Here is a 23,451-nt window from a genome sequence, read left to right on the forward strand (position 1 = left end):
TATTAAATGTGCACTTTGTAGTTTAGGGAACGAAATTTTAATCAGAAGAGAAAGATCTTCATTGAATAATTTTTTATGCCTAAACAAACTAAATAAACAAACTTGTTTTCTTGACTGAATAAACAAACTGGGCTTAAAAAACAATACAATCCACACCACGTAAACCCTGCCACCTTTCTAGCTTCAAACAGTGTTCTGGGTACCTTATTCTCCTCTGGGAACAGCTTGTTTATTCAGTTATGGAATAAATAAATATTTCTTGAGTTTGTATTATTACCTCATTAATATTGTAAACATTAAATTTCTGTCCTTGAATTTCTTCTTCAAAATAAACATAGTGCCCCTTTGAATAATCAAATTCTTGACAGTCGCCTTCATCTTTGTTGGACAGGTCTCATGAAAATGTTTCTGAATGCTAAATAAAGAACACATTTCAAAATCACCCTTTTAAAATGAGAAGAAATGCAGCATTTCTTTATTATTATTATTATTATTATTATTATTATTATTATTATTATTATTATAGCGGGAATATTGGATAGATATCTATGGCTACAACTATGGTTTCCCTATAATGAATAATGAATTAATAATACTTGGTGTGAGGGTACTCATGCTGCCATCGGGGTTGTTTAGTCGTTCACAGAGGTTTCATGAATTTCGTCCAAATAACCACAATATACCGGCTACGGCAAGCGAGAAGGTTCTGTCTTGTTTAAAGCTTTCCGGTTTCCCACTGTCAACACTTGGCTCGAGCGCTGCTGCGGAGCAACGACGATGTCGGAACAGGAGTCTCTGAGGTGCTCCAGTGCCAGGAACCGTGGAGGTGTACAGAGGGTGGAAGGAAAACTGCGAGCCAGTGTAGAAAAAGGGGATTACTATGAAGCACACCAGATGTACAGGACTTTATTTTTTAGGTAAGTCTTCGTTTCACGCTCGTAGGTGCAGTTGTAATTGTCATTTGGCTTTGGGGCCTGCCTGTTCCAGATCATTCGACTGTCAACCTTGCTTCTATGCCTGGCCGTTTATGATTGGATGAATTTCACCGCGGACCCACCCACTCACGTCGGTCCGACTGTTTGTGTGGACTGCTGTGGTGTCAATCTCCTACAGTCACAAAATAGGACTGATAACTACGGCTAGTTAGCTAGCTAGGTGTTAGCAACACAAACTGATAATAGCCGAAGCAGAGCTAGCTGGACTGCTAATGCAAGACAGCTAGACAGTCTGTGTATATGCGCCTTTGGAACAGATTCGTCACGTGTAAAGTGTCAGAATATAGAGGCTAACTGCTCTGTTCACCGCTGTCATTTCCTTAACGTGTGTTGAAGCTGTCCAGCTGTGCTAGCGCTAGCCAGATAGCCACACACTGCACCACCGCAGTCTGAACCTGACATGTTTTTCCTACTACCTGGTATATTTTTTGACTAGCTTGATCTACAGCTGGTTATGCTAACATGACACTTTGCCATATTTGCAGAATCAGACATATGCGTATTCAGAATAAGTTATGGTTTGTTTTCCAGTGTGTACTTCATCAATGAACACTCACATACTTGCAAGTGTACATAGCTACCTGCTTCGGTTCAGTATGGACACCCGTATAATGTTCGGGGTAATGATGGTAGTTATGTCACCAAACTGGTTGGCTGTCCACCTCGAGAATAGTTTACTAAACAAGGTGATCTGCTCAAAATCCAATCCAGTTAAGGCCAAACCTTCCCCATGCGACAGATTGGGCTTGGTACCCTCCTACTTCTACCTCTCTTGTTCTTTCTCATGACTAGCACTCATGACTGCAACATTAACTCCTGAAATCCTCTCAAACATGTAAATCTTAAAACCACTGCAGCTGTCCCCTGGTCTTCAAGAATATTATATGATTATTCTAATCATTGTAATAATTTTGACACTTTGTTTTGTATCTCAAGCATAATTGGTGTGCACACATCTTATCTTGCAGCCCCATGCTGGACTGGTTTTGAATGATGTAAACAAGACTTGTGTCAGTCTTGATAAGAAGATGGTATCATCTTATGTGCGTAGTGCTGAAACTTCTGTTTTCCCATCAGGTACATGTCACAGGCTAAACATGCTGAGGCCAGGGAGCTGATGTACAATGGCGCTCTACTCTTCTTCAGCTATAACCAGGTACATCCTACACTGGATTTCTGTTTTGTTGGTTATGTGTTCAGTGTATACATGTTCATGGAAACACTCTAAATAAGGAAATTATAATGTTATGTTTCACAGAAGCTTTGTTGGTTGACTGTGTTTATTGTCTACTTTTGCATAATTGAGTATATTATAATTCCGGTGCAATATGTAAGAATTGGCCAATTCTTACTCCAAACAAATAAGTGGGAGCATATCACGGGAGTAACTGCTAAATACTCCTAACTTTAGTTGCTGTTAGCTAGTAAGCTCATTTAACTGTGCAGCTATCGTTGTATTAGCCGACTCTGCCCAGACTGGTGGCTCATAGGACTATCACCTCTTGAGGTACAAAACTGGCTAGGGGCTAGCTGGTTAGCATGCCAATCTCAATAGATATTTCATATCACTGTAACACAATTCATAGACATCTTTGACATAACATCAAAACTTCTGTGAAATTTCTTCACATTCTTCTCTCCGACAGCGTCTTGACTCACTCCCTTTTTTTTGATTATTGTCAGAAGTAAATCAGCTTAGATACTGTTGTGCCTAACACACAGTACATGCATGATTAATCTTTTAATAATACATCAAAAATTGTATGCCCTGAATAATGTGTCAGTTTTTCCCTGTGTTATTGAACATCATACATTTTTTCAAGGGATTTTGTATGTTACAAATGCCAGTATCATGACAACCCTAGCTTTGAGTGTGCATTAAAAGAAAGCCAGGAGTCAATTAGATGGCAGATTGCTTGTTGGCTGATACGTAATGTAAGATCAATTGATTAAACTAACTAAACCCAAATTCTCTTGCAAAATATGGAATTAAAAATACGGTTGGTTGTGTTTTCATCCCCAGCAAAACAGTGCAGCAGATCTGTCCATGCTGGTACTGGAGGTGTTGGAGAAATCTGAGGCGAAAGTTGAAGATGAAATATTAGGTGAGTGGCAGCCTTCGGCCTTTAAAAGACACCTAATCATGTACAAGACTACCAGTTCTAAACAGTATATATTTTTAGAGAGTTGTTTAATAGTGTATAGTTGCAGGGATTTGTTTTCTGCTTTCTTATCTGTTTGAGAAGTCCCATTATTAAATTTTAACTTTTCAAGTTGATCATTCTATACCAAGTGAGAGATACTTTTCACCACTGAGCAATAGAAAAAAATAATTAAATTAAACTTTCTTTGGAAATAATGCTTTAGAGGAAGAAGGTTACCCTTGCCAAAAGTGCAAATGTTAAAATGTTTTTACAAGGTCTCCATTATTTACAGTGTGTCCTGATGAAACGTTCCAGTGTTTTATTGTAGTGAGTTGTATTTATATTGAGATGGCAGTGGGCTTTATGTATGCTTTATGTAGCATATACAAACTATTTACACTATATACTGACCTACTATTGATTGATGCTAATACTGTACTGATCTGCTAGTAATATCTCTAGTCTCCATAACAATAACAAATCCCTTTTAAGTCTGCCTTTCAGAAGGACGGCAGGATATTTCAGATCAGAACGGACATTCTCTGATGTTATTGGATGTGTGTGTCTGTGTGTGGTTGTGTGTTGAGTAGAAAACCTGGCTAAGCTGTTCAGCCAGATGGACCAGAACTCCCCAGAGAGAGTAGCATTTGTGTCTAGAGCCTTGAAATGGTCCACAGGAGGATCCAGCAAGTTGGGTCACCCAAAACTACACCAGCTGCTGGCTGTCACCTTGTGGAAAGGTAATCGATTAATCATGTAGTCTAAGGTATAAAGGACAATTACAAGTGATCATCACAAGACTATAAATGTTGAATGTAAGTTGATATCAAACAAAGTTTCTGAGTCTCTCATTTGGTCTCATTAATTATTCAAATATCTATCAGTCAAAGTCATAAAGATACTTCCATAAAGACAAACAAACTACAAGGTAACGTGTCACAATAGGCCACTGTCCTCTTTCTCAGCTCTGACATCGGTTAACACTCCAGGGAAGCACCATTTTTATTCCATTCGCTCCCCAGACTGCTGCACTTATTCTTCCATCTGTATGGCATCACTGGTGTGCGTTGCCCTTAATATTGTTCGTAATGTTGAAGCTGCCCTGTCCCTACTTAAAAGTTAATATCTTAATCGATTTAATTTGGATATTGAACTACTTGTGTCTCCAGAGCAAAACTACAGTGAGTCTCGTTACCACTTCCTGCATTCGTCTGACGGGGAGGGCTGTGCACAGATGCTGGTGGAGTATTCAGCGTCACGAGGCTTCCGCAGCGAGGTCGACATGTTTGTGGCGCAGGCCGTCCTACAGTAAGTGAAGAGTTGATCCCGCAAAAATAGGTTTATGATATCATCACAGTATAAAAGCTGAAATCACCTTCCATGTTTAACCAACATCAGCTTGCCACCAATAAATGTCTTGACTTTTAATCTGAAAATGAGCGCATCAGTATGTAATGTTCAGTAAATGTAATCTAAAATGCTCTATTAGATTTAAGGTGGAGTACTCAGAGTCTGTCTGTTCAGTGGATCAGTGTAGTTGTGTTGATGTATCCTCCTCCAGCATGTTGGCCTGCAGTCGGATCCATTTTCTGTTCGTCAGCAGCCTTTTTAAAAAGTCTTTTGATTTCTCTTTTCTTTCTCTCTCTCTCTCTCTCTCTCTCTCTCTCTCCTCCTTCATCCTCTGTGCCACACTTTGTGTCATGTTTTCTTTCCCATCTTCTTTTTTTGTTTTTAACCCCTGTTCCTTTTTCTATTTCTGTCCATTCCTCATGTGAACCTCCGCCCTCCAGGTTCCTCTGCTTAAAGAACAAAAACAGCGCTTCTGTGGTGTTCAGCACATACACAGAGAAACACCCGTCCTTAGAGAAGGGCCCTCCCTTCGTCCAGCCTCTGCTAAACTTTATCTGGTTTCTGCTGCTGGCAGTGGATGGGTGAGGAAAAACCTTGTCTTTTAACACTCAAAAACGTATGTCTTATTCTGTCGTATATCTGTACAGACTCCTTGGACTGAGGATTTTAGCGTACAGTATTTAAAATGTTTCTTCTCTTTGTATCTTCAGGGGTAAATTAACAGTTTTCACAGTGTTATGTGAACAATATCAACCTTCCCTGAAGAGGGACCCCATGTATAATGAGGTGAGTGTTAAAAAATTGCTTGATGCTTAGTTATTTATTGCCATGAATCAGGTATTAAATGGCCTTTATTATTGTGACTGTATGTGTACCTTATGTATTATTTATTGTATTATTATTACCTTATGTATTATACTGCATAATTTGATTCTACCTTTACTCTGGTTAAAGGTGCAATATGTAAGAATTTACTGCCTGTCAATTTCAAAACAAATATTGCTAGAGTGACCGCTAACTGTTGCTAATTAGCTGACAATAGCTAGTTAGCTCAGTTAGCTGTGCAGCTAGCAGTCTGGACTGGGAGTTCGGAGGACCAGGGGAGTGTTGGTGTTTACACCACTAGCACAGGAGCTAAAATTCTTACATATTCCACCTTTTCAAGGTAATCAAAAACATGACAGTTTTCATTTTTATGTTATGATGGAATGTTTCAGTCCATGTAAAGACAGTGACTGTCTTCAGCTGTAATATTTTAACATATCTTATTCACAAACGCATCTCTCTCTTCTTCTTCTTCCTTTGGACTTCTTCCTGGCTTCTCAGTATCTCGACAGAATAGGACAAGTTTTCTTTGGAGTTCCACCCAAACAGTCCCCATCGTATGGTGGTCTGCTAGGTGAGTGGACCAGGACTTTGTTTATTTGAACTGATGTCAAAGATTATTTACACACAAGTTTTGTTCCCCATATGTGCTGCTAAAACTCAACTTGATATCATGCCATCATGTCTTTATGGCACATAAGGAGCTAAACATTGGCTGGGTGCAGTGACTTCTGTAGTCATGTTATCAGGAAGGCAACCAGCAGAGAGCTGAGTCTGTACTGTTGGTATAGTAAGCTTGAGAGGAGCTGGTAGGCAGATTTTATTACCTTTGGACAGGCTAGCTGTTTCCCCCCGTTTCCAGTCTTTATGCTAAGCTTATCTTGTATGATAGTAATATTGATCTTCCCAACTATTTCTTGACACAGTATTTTATTTCCTAAAATGTCAGACTATTCCTTTTTAAAATGCTACAGAAATATTGAAACACCACTATTTGAAAAATAAATCTTGGCAACGCTTAATTTGAAGTGCCGACATGGCTGTAGGTATAAAAGTAATCTAGGGCTGCACCTAACCATTACTTATCAATTATTCTAATCATTCTTTTTTTTTAATTAGTTGATTAATCTATCAACTAATGCAGTGGAAGGGTGGCATTCCACATCCCCCCTTCCATCACATTCACATTACAACAACGTTAACATTGCTAACGCCGGCTAGCCACCATTAGGGCAGTACAGTCAGAGATGGTATGCTGAGCAAATACTAAAGAACTCAGCCATTCTAATGTTTTTTTCCACAAACTGTCAAAAACTATGTAGTGCACCTTTTTAAAAGTGACATAATAGGCTGAAAGACACTTAATGACAACAGTCATAAAGACTCCAGCATGTTCATGACAGGTGTCCCTGCATGTTTATGTACATCCCTTGAAAGAAAGTTGTTGTTGTCTGTACAGTGTGCACCGTTGCAGCATTGTATGCACAGAATGACGATCACTATGTATCATCCTGCAGGAAACCTGCTGAACAGCCTGATGGGTTCGGGTGAGGAGGATGATGTGGGTGAAGAAGCCCAGGAGGACAGCAGCCCCATAGAGCTGGACTGAGCCTGCCCCAGGACAAAGAACAAACGAACACACAAAAAAGAGGAAGACCACGCCGCCTCCCTCCTTCACCTCCACAACGAGGGTGGGGCGAGGCGCCGGTCTGTGTTTTCAGAGGCGTGCTGTTTCCAAAAACCCCTTCCCTACCCATCCAGTCTAAAATCAGAGCAAGTATCAGGCCGCCAAAACATCCCTCTCAGCACTGCCGGGACTGGCTGCGCCAAACTGCAAACTCTTCCCCTGTTGAATTGTTGTAAAATTATATTATTTTAATCATTATTTTTGTCAGTTTGGGACTCTTGCTCTCTGTTTAGGGTGTATGATTTTTAAACATAACAAACCCTCTCCCTGTGAAAACCTGCCCCCAGAGACGGGAATGGTTGCAGTCTCCCAGTGGAGAGGAGAGCATCACACATGAAACCCCCTTCATAACTGATTATTACATCATTAAAAGAGGGTTTAATCAACTCACGGCCAAGATTATCCAAACGTTTTGTTTGCCAGACGGCCACGCAGAGCTGCTGTTGTTGGCACTTGTCAACAACTTTCTCCGTTAAAATGTTCTTCTTTCAGTAGTAGATTAAATTGTAGTTGTAGTCATGGCCAACTCTTAGTTTCTCATCTTGTTTGTCAGTTAGCTAAATGGACAAAAAGGCAACAGAGTAAGTTATTACTAGAGGTCATCTTGCATCTTAAATATCAACAAAACAAACCCTTTATAATAATAGCTCCATTGTAGAGGGCCCACTTTTTACCGTGCACTTGCTGATCTGCAGCTTGTTTGCATCTCCAAGAGGAATTATGAGGAGAAATCTGTTTTATTTATTTTTTTGTTTACAGTTTGCATTGAAGCGTTTAAAGCACTTCCGAGTTTGTGTTTTGCTGGTTGATGGCTCTGACTGTCTACATGTCTCTGTGAAGAAGAAAAAAGAAAAAAGAAAAAAAATTCTCATCAGATGAGCAAAGTGAGATGACCTGTTGGAGTGAGTCTTGCTTTTCATGTTACAAAAGCTGTGTACCTAGCTGCTTCTGACTTGTCTTTCTTTCTCCATTCTGTTTTTAATTTGGTGTTTTTCCGTTACAACAGTTCCTCTTGGAGGTGGATCAGGAGTCCCACATCATTTCAATTAGTGCACAACCGGAAGTGTGATTCATACAATAGCTACCGTTTATCAGTGTTAACTTGATTGGCCCTCAGAGAACACTCTCGCTCTACTCGTTCCTCTGGATAGCTGTCTTTTCTTGTCTCACATCATTCAATCTTCAGCTTCTTTTTGTCCTCATAGTGACATACTGTTCAGGTCAGCTGTTTTAGGATTTTATTTTAAATTATTCTAACCTGTGCTCCAGATCATCTTAAAATGGGGAATCAAATTTAATTTAATATTAGGGACCTAGGAAAGTCCAGAGGTCTTCCAGCGTAGAGTAATTTACTCTACGTTAGAGTTTATTTACTTCTATGTAATTATCTGTGTGGGACTTACAGAATACCAAAATGGCCAATACTAAAAAAGAAATGATGAAATCAATAATTGTGTGATGGAATAGAATAAAATATATAAATGAACCAGTACACAGCTTGAAAGAACTCCTTTAAGTTTCCTGCATTAATGAAAAACAGATTTAAATAATTCCACAAAAATGAGTTGTTTTAATAACTTATTCAGTTACATGACAGGTTATTGGTTCATTTGAAACATTTTACTCATTGTATTTGCATGATTCTTTGTTTGATAAAATTCCCGTTTAATATTGGCTGTTTTGGCGTACTGTACAGGACTAGCTGGCTCGACGTCGTAGTGCTACAGAGGGACAGATAGAATAGTATTGAGTTGTCGATGTACATACTCTGCTGTGATTATATCTATTAATGTTGGCATTGAAGAGAAGGAAAGCAGCAAGGTGGCAGACAAAGCCTTAACAGCAGTGGCCATTGGAGACTGAAAAATAAAATCTAAAAGAAAACCGCTAACAGATATCTCAATGACTCGGCTTTAACAGTATTGTGTTTAATTGTGATGGAAGGTCCCATTTGTTAAGGAGGGTTGTCTTTTCCTGCAGACCTCCCACCACTGAGGTCGACCGTCTGAAGGGAAATCAGGCAAAATTGACTTTTAGGTTCCTCAACTGCGCACATTTTTCCAAAGAGATCGATCACTTAAACAATACCACAGAACATGCTCTGATACACACATCACACAAGTTTTATTATTCAGTGTTAACACTTTAGTTCGCTGACTGCAGAGAGGAATAAAACATCAGCAGATCATTTATTTGTTAACCTGAAAGTCAGTTTTGCTAGAATTCCCCCTTTTAATTATCTGGCAGTGGAAAAAAAGGGTGTGTGACCGAATCTGTCAGAGAACATCATTACAGCTGTTTGCTTTTGTTTTTTTTTAATAATTCTATTCCTTTGAGAACTAAAGGGGAGTGTTTGCCTTTTCGATGATTCACTAATTGAGTAAATAAACTACAACTGAGAAGACTTTGAGAATGTCTTGAAACTAATATTGTCCTGTCCACTTTTTTTATTGCATCAATAAGGGGTGCGTGATATGCATCAGACTGATAAATTACTGCAACATTTACAAACTCTGATACAGTCGGGGGCTGTTTGCATCTTAAAAGTTGGACTGTGATTCGCCAATTAACACAGAGGAGAAGGAGACGAACAATCGAAGCCCATTGTGCAAACCTGGGAGAAGCCACGCAGTGTAGAGTAGAGAGACAAACAATTAGTTGCTGATGTGGACATTTTTTACAGTTTCGGAGGAAGACCACACAGCTGCAATTTGCTATACATGTACCACAAGGGTTCAGAGAGGAGAGAGAAGTCTGCAAGCTTTCACACGACAAATCTGAGCTGCGGAAAATGAAATCATCCATGTTTGCTCACTACGTATTGGCCTTTCTTACTGTCAGCTGTGCATAAACTACAGGTTAGGAACTTATTTTTAAAATACAAAAATAAATCGGTTTACCAATTAGTATCGGGCCATGAGAAGCAGGTGATTTCGGTATCAGCTGAAAAAAATCCATCATTCCATCCATATCCCTATTAAAAACGTTGGTGCAGGGGGTACTGGGAAAGAAAACCAAAATTGTCATTTATAATGTAGGAGAGACTAGAATTACCACATCGCATCCTTCAAGTTGCTGAGCTATGGTGTTCAACATTGGCCAGAACATTTTTCACAGAATATTATGATGTCATGTGAAGTTGACCTTTCACCTTTTGGATATAAAGTGTCATAACTTTGGTCTATAGGACACCATTTTATCCTACAGACCACATTCACACGGCGGACATTTTCCTCTGATGTCACGCTCAGGGTGGGAAGCTCAAATGTTAGGATAATGTCGTGCTGCTGTGTTTTAGGTTGCAAGTCGTATAAATGTATGGGAATCTGGCTAGCATTCAATCACTAACAAGCAAACATTACTCTTTGACTATATCCAGTGTGTGTCACTTCCAGGCTTAAATAAATGTGTCCATGATGTGTATTGGTATTTTACGATTTATTTATGCTCTTTATATCATGTTGTGTAACACTATCAAATAGTAATGTGAGCTATGAAGTGGTTATTATGAGCTGTTGTTGGTTAACGAGTTGTCAAATATGTTGTTCTACCTTGAAATATGGCCCAATGTCCCTCTGGATTTTTACTAGCCATTGTCTTTTTAGGTGTTGATCAATGACACAGTGGTGAAATGATAATTTCAGATTCCCTACGTTTATAAGACTTGCAACTTGGAACACATAACATTATCCCATCATGTGAGCTTTCCACCCTGAGGAAAATGGCCGCCGTGTGAAAAATAGTCTATCAGCAAAGCAGGACGATTGTTTATTTTTACACATTTATTAAGAGGACAACATGTTAAATCACTTACTAAACCTGCAATATTACATTATAAAAACTGTATGTTTGAAGCTAGATTATGTTGTAACACAGAGATCAGATGTGGTGGAATTTGTTCTTTGTTGAAGGTGCAGGGAAACACTGCAGGTAACAACACCAGACATGTTTATAATGCCTCTTTTGGCCTCTTCTAAAAGTCAGTGACTTGTGACTATACAGTAGAGCAGAGAACATGCAGAGAAGTGTTATTTTTCTTCTTCTGAATAATGTATTTTGGTTAAAGTACCCCCCAAAACATGGACACTGCATAAGAGAAATTGACAATCTTTAAATATTTTTTCTGTCAGGGTTAATTGTACTATGATGGTTCAATTATTTGCTATTTTTAACTTGAAAATGGCAAAAACAAGGAATTTTGGCACAAGAACAGCTTCCTGTAACTTCAGTCTACAAGTATCAATACTGAGCTTTTTACATTGGTCCAAACTGACGGTAAACATTCAGTGCCACGTAACCAAAGTGCTTTTTATCCATGTACACCTCTTCAGAATACATTAGGGCATGTTCTCTTCTTCGTGCTTGCTGGCATCTTTTATTTACACAATCTTGGAGCACAACCACTTTAACAAAATTCGTTGAGGTTGATGTTCAGGTGCGGGACTGTAGTGCTAGCCTCTGGACTGTATCCGTCAGGTGACTCATGTCAGGCTGCAGAGCCTGGTGTTTGATGTACTCCAGAGTCCGAACCTGGAGCAGAGACAAACAGGAAGTCACTAATGCTGCATTCACCTGAAGCATGTTCAATGAATGAGATTGCTGCACTCACCTTAGATAAGAAACATTTAAATGAATTATGGTTACATATGTTGGAGATGTGACTGTGTATCAACTCACTGAGACACGAGTCTCACAGTATCCGTGTTTGTGGCTGAGGTTCCACAGGTTGACAGCCAGCTGGCTCAGCTTGTTGTTCCTCAGGTCACCATGAGCCAGCAGGACACCGAACAGGGAAAAGGCCAGAGCGCCTTGACGCCGTGTGCTCTGCTGCAAAGGGGGCAAGAGGAATAATGTCAGTCAGGGTTTGTGAGGTCACAATGACCTTCACCTTTGACCACCAATTTTTAATGAGTTCATCCTTGAGCCCATGCGAACATTTGTGCCAAATTTGAAAAAAATTCCCTCAAGACGTTCTTGAGATATCACGTTCACAATAATAGGATGGAAAGACGGATGGACAATCTGGAAGCATTACGCGGCCACGGCTATTGCCGGCATGGAGCCATAAAAATGTAATACAATAAAGTACAGGAGGAGACAAAACACTGCAGCCGATGGCAGTGGGCACTTCTGCCTCACCTCGTCCCGACCGAGAGCCTTCAGGTGGTCCAGGATCTGTCCGATCAGGGTCTCGCACAGCTTGTTGATCTCTGATAAAAACTTTGGGTCTCCTCCATAAAGTGTCTCATTGGAGTCCACTGAATCCAGGAAAGAAGAAAAATTATCAATTTAGTTGAAAAAATGCTCGCATAAGATCCCTCCATAAACCTCTACAGCGTAGGATAAGATTAAAAGTACAGCCTCTTGTCATGCAACACTTAAAACCTGGTAATCCAGACGTATACAGAAATTAACCTTGGAGTAATCCATAGAGGAGGATTAGGAAGTTCTGTTCTCTGAAATTTGGGAAAATGATGGATTTAGTGTTCTAAAAATAAGTGCTCAGAGAAAGCAAATTAATCTTGTCACCTGGATTTGTTTTTAAGAAAGCTTGCTTGCTTTTAATATGCATATCCAATGTATTTAAGACTTCCAGCATGAAATAGCCATCTGAATAAAGACTTTTTAAACTTTTTGACAGAAGAGTGCCTTGGATCTTTCTTTTCTGACCTTCTGTGTTTCCTACCAAACAGCACCTTCATCACACTATTTTTAAACATCTGAGCACTCCTGACTTTTTCTTTCTGAAAAAACATGAGCAGTACAGTTCATAAGAAGTATTTTTACAACACTTACAACACGTGTGTGTGTGTGTGTGTGTGTGTGTGTGTGTGTGTTCGTGTGTGTGTTGACCTTTAGGGATGGAGTAGAGGTAGGTTTCCTGGCTCATGGCGGCCAGCAGGGGCAGAGCACTGACATAGACCCGCACCTTGGCGTCACTGTTGTCCTCCCAGGTGTAATCTTGGACCATGTTGAGCAGACCGCGAACTAGATAGAGCACGCCGTGCTCTGGGTGGTCCTGCAAACACATTCGCACACACACATATGTGTAACATTTAGGGAGACTGGCCTGTTGCTTTGGTGCCTCATCGTCTTTGACTCTAAAACTACACCTGACCTCCGAACTAAAACGTCTAAACAGAGGAATGCGGTGGTGCTGAATGTTTCTGCTTTGGATGATTTTCCTTATCTTTCTGTTCTGAAAGGCTTATGAGAGGAGATGGATTGTGTTACCGGGACAACCAGAAGCGTGGCCAGGAAGTTGTTGATGAAGTCCAGCAGGAAGCTCTCTGAGGAGCGGAGTTTCCCCTCCACGCTGATGGAGCGAGGAACCTCCGGAAGAATACTGACCGCTGCCTTTAGGAAAGCATCCGCTGGAGGTGTGCAAAGAAGGGCGGACAGAGGGAGGAAGGACAGGTGGTAACAAAGAAAGGAAAATTAGGAAATCAGTGAAGAAGAGAGGAAAGAAGGGGAAGAAAACAGAAGAAGAATTTTATGAATGACTAATTAAACAAGATAAAATGAACTGGCCATCATCTCATTTGCTGAAAATCCTTAAAAGAAGCAGCAGCTCACCCTGGGAGAGACACTGGTTTGCCAACGCAACCTGACCAGACAGCAGGTAGAGGCTGAGACGACTGAAGATGCTGCTGAGAGACGGGATGGTGATGAAACTGTAGGCAGCACACGCCTGGAGGAGAGGTAAACAGAACAGTCCCTGAATTGGCAATGATTGGTTGATGATACCAGATTTCAAACACTGTCTGCCTCCTGTCTGGTGCTGTGACGATACGTGATTCTGTGTGACGGATGAGGTTGACTCACCCTGACAAAAGCCGCTGTTTTCCTGGAGTGACTCCCTCTCATCACCCTGCTGGTCTCCATCGCCAGCTGGTTCACCGTCTGGAAACAACACTTTGAGCATTGAGGATGGTGTGCGCACGAATATCACATACAAATGAAATATACTGATGTATGCTTACATGAATGAGCTGCACCAGCACTGGCTCCAGGTTACAGAAGGTGGCTCTGGCCTCCACACAGAAACTCAACTGCTGCTCGAAGTCACGACCAAAAGAAACCTAAACACAAACAGACAAAGTAAATGAGTAGAAGAAGAGACAATGGTATTTTATTACATTAACTACAATTACATTGTAGTGTCATTGATTGATTGTTGTTAATAACAACAATGTGAGGAGGCAAGTTTTATCACATCCCATAGAACAAAAATCCAAAAATCCTACTAACATATATCGTCTGTGCATTCACAGCCTGATATATGTTATTTCTCTGTGCCACAGAGCTCCAATTCTTGTTCAAAAATCAGTGATGTGCACCGGGTGTTTGTTTCTGCCATTAACATTGGCTCTGTACTTATTTTAGTCAGCCCCACATGCACCTAACTGGACCAGCAGATGGCTTTTTACACAAGGAAATTGTTTAGAAAAGGGTGGGCACTTTCACAAAATACTTTGCAGGTGATTGGACGAACCATCTGTCTATGACCATCTATTATTGGCTAACTTCAACCAGTCAGATCGACTGTAGTAGAGCATTAAAGGTCATATCAACAACATTTTTATGTAGACAAATCATCTTTTACAATAAATAACATTAGCAAGTGTAAGCAACGTTAATGTTTGCTAGCTATGTTAGCAACTGCCAGCTACTTGAGGGGGCAGATGATTCAAACAACAGTGGTGTTGAATGCAATGGAAGGGGGAGATGAAATGCTACATTTAGTGGCTTCAATCAAGAATGCTTTCAGTGTCGTTCTTTGTTTCTTTGAATGAAATTAACTCTCCAATTCTGATATAACAGATGCTATAGCATCTAAATGCCTGTAGCTGCCAGTAGTTCCTCATATGACGCTAATTGGTTCAATCACTGTGTGTTTGGCCACAAGTGCAAAGCTTGAAGCCATGCAATTCTGCTGCCTCACCAGGTAAACGCACACCAGCCTGCTACTGGAAGTACTCCACATAACCACATGTGTATTAATCTTCCACAAACAGCCCCAAACAAATACATAATTTGCTCCTGTTTGCCTTTTAAAAAAAAAAAAAAACTATACTACGTATTTGTGAGCTGTTTTTAAACAATACAATGGAAGTCAGAAAGTATAGAGACAGACTAATGAATAGTTTCTCAGTAAGAAAATCTAAAATAACATCTAGAAAACGTCTTATTTCTAAGTCACAGACAAACGTCTGAGGAGTCTCACCATGCGGATGAAGCCGATGATAAGCAGAGCCAAAGATCTTTTCTCATCCTCAAGAGTGAGAGCGCTGCAATACAGAGAGGAGACAGATGTCTGACTGATGACTTAGTATCCATCTACTTTAACAGAGCGGAAACTTGAAAGAAAAATAGATGTTCACTGACATTCTAATTCATATTAAATATTTATATATTATATATTTCTCCAAGCCTCTAAAAGAATGAAAGTAATAAGTAGTATATAACATTAACAATCACACAAAGAAATATCCTACTTGACAGAGTCGTGCATGGTCTTGCAGATGTGCAACATGGCGTTGAGGATGACCGGGTCTCTGGTGGGCTCCACCTGGTGTCTGCAGGAGACAAACAGATAATGCAACATTTGTGAGAAGTTGCCACTTTTGTGTCAAAAAGAGAAATAAATCTCATTATTTCATCAATCTCTCACTTGATGAAGACCTCCATGATGGATCTGCAGACCTCCACCCTCACGCTGTCCTTCTGGAACATGTCGAGAAATGGCAGGAAACGCTCCTGGGAAACAGAGACATTGGGTTAAGATCATTTATTATTGATTATTTCAGGCCTCCAATGTTTCATCGTAGTTGCTCACCATGGAGAAGAGGACAGAGAAGTCGTGGAAGTAGGTGAGGATCTTCCTGATCACTGACTGCAGCTGGATGCAGAGAAAAAAATAAGTTAGAGTCACAACTGAGCAGACGACAGGAGGAGGAGGAATGCTTCAGTTTCAAGGGAACTGGGCTGAGCTGCTAACCTGTGGATAAGCGTCCTCAAACGCCCGGTCAGGAGTCATGTGTTTTATGATGTCAGCCAGGACAGTGTTGACCTCACGTTTCTGAGAAAAAAGATGAAAGAAAGGAAGGAGTCATTCTAAATTATACACAATAACAAGTGCCAAAGCGCCTCCTCTCTGCTGTGATTTACTCACTGTGAAGTGTCGGCAGGTGAACTCCACCCAGATCTCAGCACAGTTGACGTAATCCTAAAAAACAAAAATCGCATATACAGTCATAACCTGTTTTAATGGAAAATACACATCTGTGCGTGAGCAGCATTGTCCTCACAGTACCTGAGGACTGCGCACTTTGGTGACGACCTTCCAGGCTTCATTGAGGATCGTCAGCCTCTCGGATTCTGGAGGGTCAGCACAGGCCAGACTGCGACCCAGAGACCCAAACAGCAGGTGCTGGAAAGGAGACGAAGGATTAGCTTTTTATTTGCACATTTATATTTAATGGATCACCACATCACAACTGTTGATGTCCTCTGACCTTCGGGAAGCCGGTCTCGTCGCAGTCTTTGATCATACCGATGAAGTCTGTTGCTCTGGCTGCTACAAACTCTGGCCTGAACGCCCTCATGACTGAATTCAGCAGCAAAGCACTGTAGGAAAAAAGAACAAGTTTGTTTTTTTTTGCAGTGGAAAAGAAATTCCCTGTTTTTCACCTCAAAAAGAAACCCTTGAAACATGAGCTGTAGTTCCATGGACAATCTTTCGTCAACCCAGTCGTAATCGTAGAATTAGAATAGTTTTACATGCTTTAATGCTCAAAAACACAGTTTTTTTCTGATTGGTCAGCTCACACATGTCTGAGCCAGCACCGCTTACAACAACAGAGCAGCTGTGCTAAATCAATTCTTACGTGCCAAACTAGCCACTAGGCCTAAACTATTCACAGAATTAAAGGCGGGACTACTGACGAGGCTATCCAGGAGTAATTTTTTTCTATTGGAGAGAGGAGCGTCTGTAGGTGTAGTTTGTTTTGCTACTGCCATGTACTGACTGATTTGAAAAGATAGAGGTACAACTGTTCTGGAATTCACAAAAGGGAAAAGCAAACACTAGATTAAAGTCTGAAAAAAAAAAAAACATTTGGTGTAGCAGAAATATGTGTTTTTTTTCCTCCTGTTAATCATCCTACACTCCCTGAGATTTATCTTTCATCCCCTGGTGGGGGCTGGGTACTCAGGTACGCTTCATAATATGATGAACTGTAACATATTGCTTTTTAAGTGAAGACATGTACCTCTTGTAGGACCTTGTCTTTCCCCAACAGAAATAAACCTACTAATTAAATTCACCTCATTATTACTCACTTGTTCCCCAGCTTCTTGCATCTCTCCATCATCTCCGTTAGCAGAGGCTGAAAAGGAAACACGAACAGTATTTTTGACTGAGTCCGACACTGAAACTAGAAAAAAGTTAAGCATTTCTGCCAACATTCAACATATTTTAACATGAAAAAAATCCATCTGAATAGGCTCAAGTAAAAAGTGTGTGACTGCATGCCTCTGGAGCTCTGTAGGCGATGCACTGCAGGATCCAGTTGATGGCGGGCGAATAAAGCGTCAGATACTCGGGCACCTCCACCCTCTGCAGGACCAGCTGGTTCTGGACACTCTCCCCACTGATCTGCCGGAAGGTGCCCAGCAGGTCGAAGAAGTTGCGATTCAGGCTGTCTTTCAGGTGGGGGGCGACTTCCATGCCCACCTAGAGGGAGAGAGGGCACTGGATCACTTATCTCTGGCCCAAGACCTCCTTGATTCCCCTGAACCAGTGATCATGGGAATAACTTGAGGTTTCTCTGGACATGCCTCTCAGGGCTTCCATACCTCACCCACTGGTATCAACCCACCAATGCAGAAACAGGGAAGAAAAGACTTGGAGAAAGAGAGAAAGACAAAAACACAGGATGTAAAGTAAGACGTCGGTAAGTCTCACCCTGCAGAGGTAAGCTCTGGTGTACGCTGCCACCAGAGGGTCTCCGATCCCTCTGATCATGGCTGTCAACCGAGGGAGTGTCTCCTGAATACCGCTGTGGAGGGCGAGAGCAAGCCGTGTTATTAGTCTGAAAGTCCTCTCAAGCAGAAAGGTGGGTGCAAAGAAGGTTTTTTATTTAAGTTTTGGCAGGTGAATATTTTTTTTGCCAGGGTCATCTTTTTTTTTTTTTTTTTGTAATACTCATTTTGCCCACACGAGGAAAACATGAATGGTTTTAGTCCTATTTTGAACATGGGTAGGGGTCCACTTCAGCCTCGTGTGGCCAAAATGAGTATAACAAAAACAAACCGGTCAAAACTTTAACAGATGGGGGAAAAAGAAAAAATGTCTTGTTTCAACATACCTCAGCTTTTTAAAACAAAAAACTAAAACAAAAAAAGTTAGAAAAATTGAAAATTGGAACCCCAGATTTTTTTGTTATCACTTGCCTCTCTGGGCCTCCACAAAATGTGCATGACAGGATAAAAAGCCTAGTTGGAACCTTATTTAACTAAGGTAGTGAAACAAGTAAAGGCAGAATACAATATGCGTACTATACAGAACTAAAGGATTATTGGGATGCAAAAGTGCAAATGCAAAAAACTTACGATTTGTTTAGGAAGCGGTTACACTTGAGAATGGCAGCCTCAACATATCTGTTCACAAACGTTAAAGAGTCAAATTTATCCGAGGTAAAGAAAAAAAAAGCAAATCAACCTATACCAAGACAGTCTACCTCTTCTTCTAAATATAAAACTAATGCTCAGATATGGAAAAAAAGAAAAAAGAAAAAATGAGAGTCAACAGAAAGAGGGATCAGAAGTCCCAAGTCAAAATAGGTCTGACATTAGCTGTGGTCCTCGAGGAGAGACTGAAGCAATGAGGCCCTTTGCTGACAGTGGTAAAGGATACAATCTGGGCAGAAGCTCTCTGATGGAGGCGATCTTGAAGAACCAGTTGAGACACGTCTCCTTTGCCGTGTCATTCACATCTTCAACTGTGAAGGACTCTGAAGACGTAGGAAAACAAGATTACATACTCAATAAATAATGTGCAGTGTCCCCTCAGAAGCTAGACAAAAGTCTAAATGCTTTGACCTCGTGTGTACCAACAGGTTGAAATTAAATCCGACTAGATATGGGAAGGTAGCAAACACAACATCCCATCTGTACCTGGTAGGGGTCTTGGGTCCGAACACATGGTCCAGATTCTATCGTACACCAGCCGGCCTACAAACAAGTGACATGACAGTCAGAAAACCTGCAATTTTTTACTGAGCTGAGAGAAATAAGGCTTCTGTACACACCGAAAGTGTCGAGGATATCAGTGATGAGAACAAACTTGCTGGGGTAGAACTGGATCACCGAGGTGTCTGACAGAAGCTTGGAGCACTGGAACACAGATCACAGATCAGCGCTGATGATTTCACACGAGACAAGAGATTTTTCCTCATTGTTTTGGTGATTGCGTGTTTTAAACTGCTGGATTACCTGGATGACAATCTTCAGGGCTTTGACCTTCTGGTCGGAGGCCCAGGCCTCCTTCAGGGACTGGTTCAGCTCCTCAATGCGGTTGGCGTAATCCTGCTGGGAGAGGTTCAGCAGCTCTCTCTGGGAGCCCTGAACACGCAGACAAACAAGTAGGTCCATAACACATCCTTGCTCTCATATGGATTCACTCTGCTTAGTTTAAGTGATGGTCAATGAAAATCTATTGGGCTGCAGCTTATCTAAGCACCAATGGAGGCAGTTAGGTACCTTTGTGGTGTGTGATGTGTGTACAGTATGTGCTTACATATAAACACAAATAACTGAGCGTTCACTTTGATTCAAGGAGTCTTACAGTACCAGGAGTGAAGAGGATTTTAAAATGAATACATTTGGAATTGAACCTCTAAAGCAGGGCTGCCACAAGTTAGTCCGTCTAGATTTAAGTTGGCGTGGCTTTAATTAATTAATGAGCAAATGATTTGATGATGATAATCCTAGTATGGTGTGCTGAGTGACAATTGCACAGGATGTCAGTCAATTAAGGGAATTGGGATTGTAGTACCAGTTAGCATCTAAACAATATAATAGGTGTTTGCTTTTGGCCCATGGCCCACCATTAAGTTTCATTTAGGCCCTCTATGTGAAAAAGTTTGGCCACCTCTGCACTAAAACTTGATTTATGGCAGGGCGCTCAACACTGTTGCTCGACAAAAATCACATATTGTCGAAAGAAAAAAGTCTTCATGTTTCCGTTCATGTCGTGCACCTTGAGAAATTTGTTTTGATGCAGACGCCCTCACATTTTGTTGCACAATGAACTTCAGCAGCTAAAGAAAGCAACTGGTCACCATGGAGACAGCTGACACTTTTCACAGAAACATAAATAGAAAACGACAGTCACTGAAAAAGTCAAGAGCCCTAGAATAAATCAGGAAACCAGAAGCAAGATTGATAAGTGTATAGAGACAATGTTTAAAAGGTGCAATATGTAAGAATTTGCCACCTGTTGAATTCATACTCACCAGATTAGCCACTAACTGCTGCTAACTGTTGCTGCCGTTAAAGACTCCACCACAGAGAAAAAAAACAAGCCAGACACAAACAAGCCTGTATGTCTCACGTGCACTTATAGAGAAAACGTACCTCCTCCAGATCATCCAGTTCCTCCAGGCGAGTACGAACTTTCTCTGAAACTGCTGATCCTGGACTTGGAGCTTTTCCTGCAGGGACAGCAGGAATGATTAGTTAGCTTCTGATGTGTTATTGTCGTATCATCGTAAGTTGATGCGTTTAACAAGTTCGTAATGTCAACAGTTAGCAATTTAGAAATGTTTCGGAACACTGAGAAAATTCCAAGTTAATTAAATTATTATGATGAATACAAACACAGATCTTACCTTTATCAGAGCCCATGAAAAGATTCTATGAAGACAAAGAAATTGGAATTATTTCCGGTCTAACAAAGCAAAGCTCTGCACACAACCTCTGATCACACAGAATTCTTTAGGAACAGAACAACTCGGTCTTTGCTGATGGAGGATGACTCACAATTGAGAGTTTTTCGGTGGTGGTGAACCTGGCCAGGATCTCTCCTCGTTTTGACGACCAGGGCTCAAAGTCCGGTCCCACCGCCTCTTCCTCCTTTTCCCTTCTCTTCCTCCCCAGGTCCTGGAATCACAATATCTCTCCTTAAAAACAAGTTTGGGTATCATCGCCTCTCCATGTCTTGTGTGTGTTGAAAAACATTTGTCTAAATATCAACTGGTCTGTACGTGTTACCCCGGTTGAGGCGCTGTGTGACATGGTCGGAGCCTCGCTGGCCGAGGCTGCAGCAAACATGGAGAGGGGGTCGGTCCCATCCAGCATGGAGCTGAGGGGGTCCGCGGGTGCCGAGGAGGAGGAGGAGGAAGACGAGGAGGTGCTGCCTTTACGAGCCCCGCGGCGGGTCTTTGTATCTGTCACCTGGGTGGAGAGAGGGGAGGAGATCTGAGCTGATACAGGGCCATCAAACAACTGAATTATGATTTTCACCACGTCAATGGTGGATTTTAATTTCTGTCATATAACATAACAGACTGTGTTGAACTATACTGCCATGTTTTGACAGAGTGGTGTTTGTGAAGAGTCGAAGTGGTAAGAAAACAGTGATAACAGCAGATGGCCTACCATGATGGGCTTGAGGGGATGGTAGTCTCCAAACTCAACCGGAGCAGCTTCAGGACCACATCTCTGCAGCTCTGTGTCATAGTTGCGCCCACGGGAACGCCTTGTTACACGACAGACAGACAGGAGACCACAACAGGTTCAGCTTTTTCTACTGACTATCCTTCCAGTCACCGTGTGGGCTTATATTGACACTCTGATTTGGCATAGTGGTTATTTACTTGCATTAACTCGAATTCAAATAGGCAGCAGGATATCACCAGAGTAACCCATAACTGCTGCTAACCGTAGCTAAAATTAGCTCTTTAGCTCAGTTAGCCATGTAGCTAGTTCTCCTATTAGCTGACTCTGCCCAAACTGAGAGCTCAGAGCACCAGAGTGTCGGTGTTATTTCCTATTGGACTTTCACCTTCTGAGGTACAAGGTGGTTAGGGATGAGCTGGTTAGCTTGTTAACTTCAGTAGATATCTCTGCAACACAACACATACAGTAGATGTCCTTGAAGAAGCCCAAATTGTTATTTTTTTCACCTCTCTGTTGATAATTTGTAGGTAATTTCTGGATGTTTTAAACTTAAATTCATAATGCACCTTTAAATGTGCATTATGTTTTTTTGGGGGAAGAAATTTTAATCAGGAGAGAGAGATCTTCACTGATTGATTTTTAATGCCTAAACAAACTAAATAAACAAACTCGTTTTGTTTTTGTGACTGAATAAACTGAATAAACAAACTGACCTTAAAGGACAACTCATCTCATACTGTTTAACTTTGTTTATATGTGGCGGACCCTGCCACCTTTCTAGCTTCAAACAGTGTTCTGGGGACCTTATTTTCCTCTGAGAACAGCTTGTCTATTATGGAAAAAACACAAAGATGAAGGTCTTGTGTGACAAAGGACACCCAGCTGTCAAGAATGGGAGGCAAGTGTCAGCTCATGACAGAGATATGAGTTATTACAGTATTACTCTAGAGAATGAAAGACAAAAACACTTGTGTAAGGACGCACTGCTGCTTTCACCATCTGGACTGTGTAACAACTCTAAAGGGGAAAAAACCTATCATATGTTTATGACAAAATGATATTAAAACTTAGTAGTAATCCAGGGTACGTCCTCACACGTAGATAAATCTTAAGTTCCTAAACGTCTGCTAAAAAAAACCCTGTGTCATATCTTATAACACATCCCCATAAGCTTTGCTAGACGACAACCAAAACATAGTCATAGAGGGTATTTGATTTAGGCCACAGCCATAACAACACTTGGAGATGTTATGGTGAAAACCTGCAATAAAAAGTGGACATTTCATTTGGCACGCTAAATTACAATTAAGCTCACGACCCACGCTTTGGTACGTTCAAAAAAGTGAAAAATGTCAATATATACATGATATAACCGATTAATTTTGCGCATACTGAGAGTTTTTGTATGAGAAAAAGAGCATCTTACCACTGCACCGCAGCCATTTTTCTACCATCATATGACACCTCAGTACTTCCTGGTTATGCCAAGTTTAGAGAAAGCGCTGTTTTTTTGTTTCAAATGGCCGGTCTATTCATTAATGTTTGTTGTTATCTGCAGGACTGATAATGTAACAATGGAATACGGCGTTATTTTCCCGTTCGTAACAACGACAGCGTGAATTCAGGGACATTTAAACGAACTGTTACAGCACAGTACAACTTCATTTCCCAGGAAACATTGCGCGCTCTCAAGCGAATTGCCACCAAAGAGAAGAATAAAGATGAAGAGGTCCCACTTTGGATTTAATTTGTGCACTGAACTTGT

At 41.0% G+C, this 23,451-nt stretch overlaps 2 protein-coding genes across 2 annotated transcripts; one reads left to right on the forward strand and one right to left on the reverse strand.

Moving 5' to 3' along the window:
- The first annotated feature begins 744 nt into the window (after nucleotides 1-744).
- get4 (guided entry of tail-anchored proteins factor 4) lies at nucleotides 745-9,428 on the forward strand. Its single transcript, XM_073489678.1, has 9 exons — nucleotides 745-917; nucleotides 2,073-2,151; nucleotides 3,019-3,100; nucleotides 3,730-3,879; nucleotides 4,309-4,447; nucleotides 4,930-5,070; nucleotides 5,200-5,275; nucleotides 5,816-5,888; nucleotides 6,832-9,428. Exons 1-9 carry the CDS (start codon nucleotides 778-780, stop codon nucleotides 6,921-6,923), a joined length of 972 nt encoding a protein of 323 aa, XP_073345779.1. The 5' UTR covers nucleotides 745-777; the 3' UTR covers nucleotides 6,924-9,428.
- Nucleotides 9,429-10,765: 1,337 nt separating this feature from the next.
- vps35l (VPS35 endosomal protein sorting factor like) lies at nucleotides 10,766-23,208 on the reverse strand. Its single transcript, XM_073490158.1, has 30 exons — nucleotides 23,113-23,208; nucleotides 21,666-21,765; nucleotides 21,279-21,461; nucleotides 21,048-21,167; nucleotides 20,897-20,921; nucleotides 20,643-20,719; nucleotides 19,500-19,628; nucleotides 19,316-19,400; nucleotides 19,182-19,238; nucleotides 18,922-19,018; nucleotides 18,618-18,665; nucleotides 17,971-18,064; nucleotides 17,539-17,739; nucleotides 17,346-17,392; nucleotides 16,520-16,631; nucleotides 16,318-16,434; nucleotides 16,177-16,230; nucleotides 16,003-16,083; nucleotides 15,841-15,903; nucleotides 15,676-15,761; nucleotides 15,500-15,580; nucleotides 15,229-15,292; nucleotides 13,985-14,083; nucleotides 13,827-13,904; nucleotides 13,578-13,692; nucleotides 13,236-13,375; nucleotides 12,855-13,020; nucleotides 12,141-12,259; nucleotides 11,679-11,828; nucleotides 10,766-11,531 (listed from the first exon to the last, which is right to left on the reverse strand). Exons 1-30 carry the CDS (start codon nucleotides 23,127-23,129, stop codon nucleotides 11,433-11,435), a joined length of 2,904 nt encoding a protein of 967 aa, XP_073346259.1. The 5' UTR covers nucleotides 23,130-23,208; the 3' UTR covers nucleotides 10,766-11,432.
- Between the last annotated feature and the right edge of the window lie 243 nt (nucleotides 23,209-23,451).

Source organism: Pagrus major, chromosome 20 (assembly GCF_040436345.1).
Source record: "Pagrus major chromosome 20, Pma_NU_1.0".
Lineage (NCBI taxonomy): Eukaryota > Metazoa > Chordata > Actinopteri > Spariformes > Sparidae > Pagrus > Pagrus major.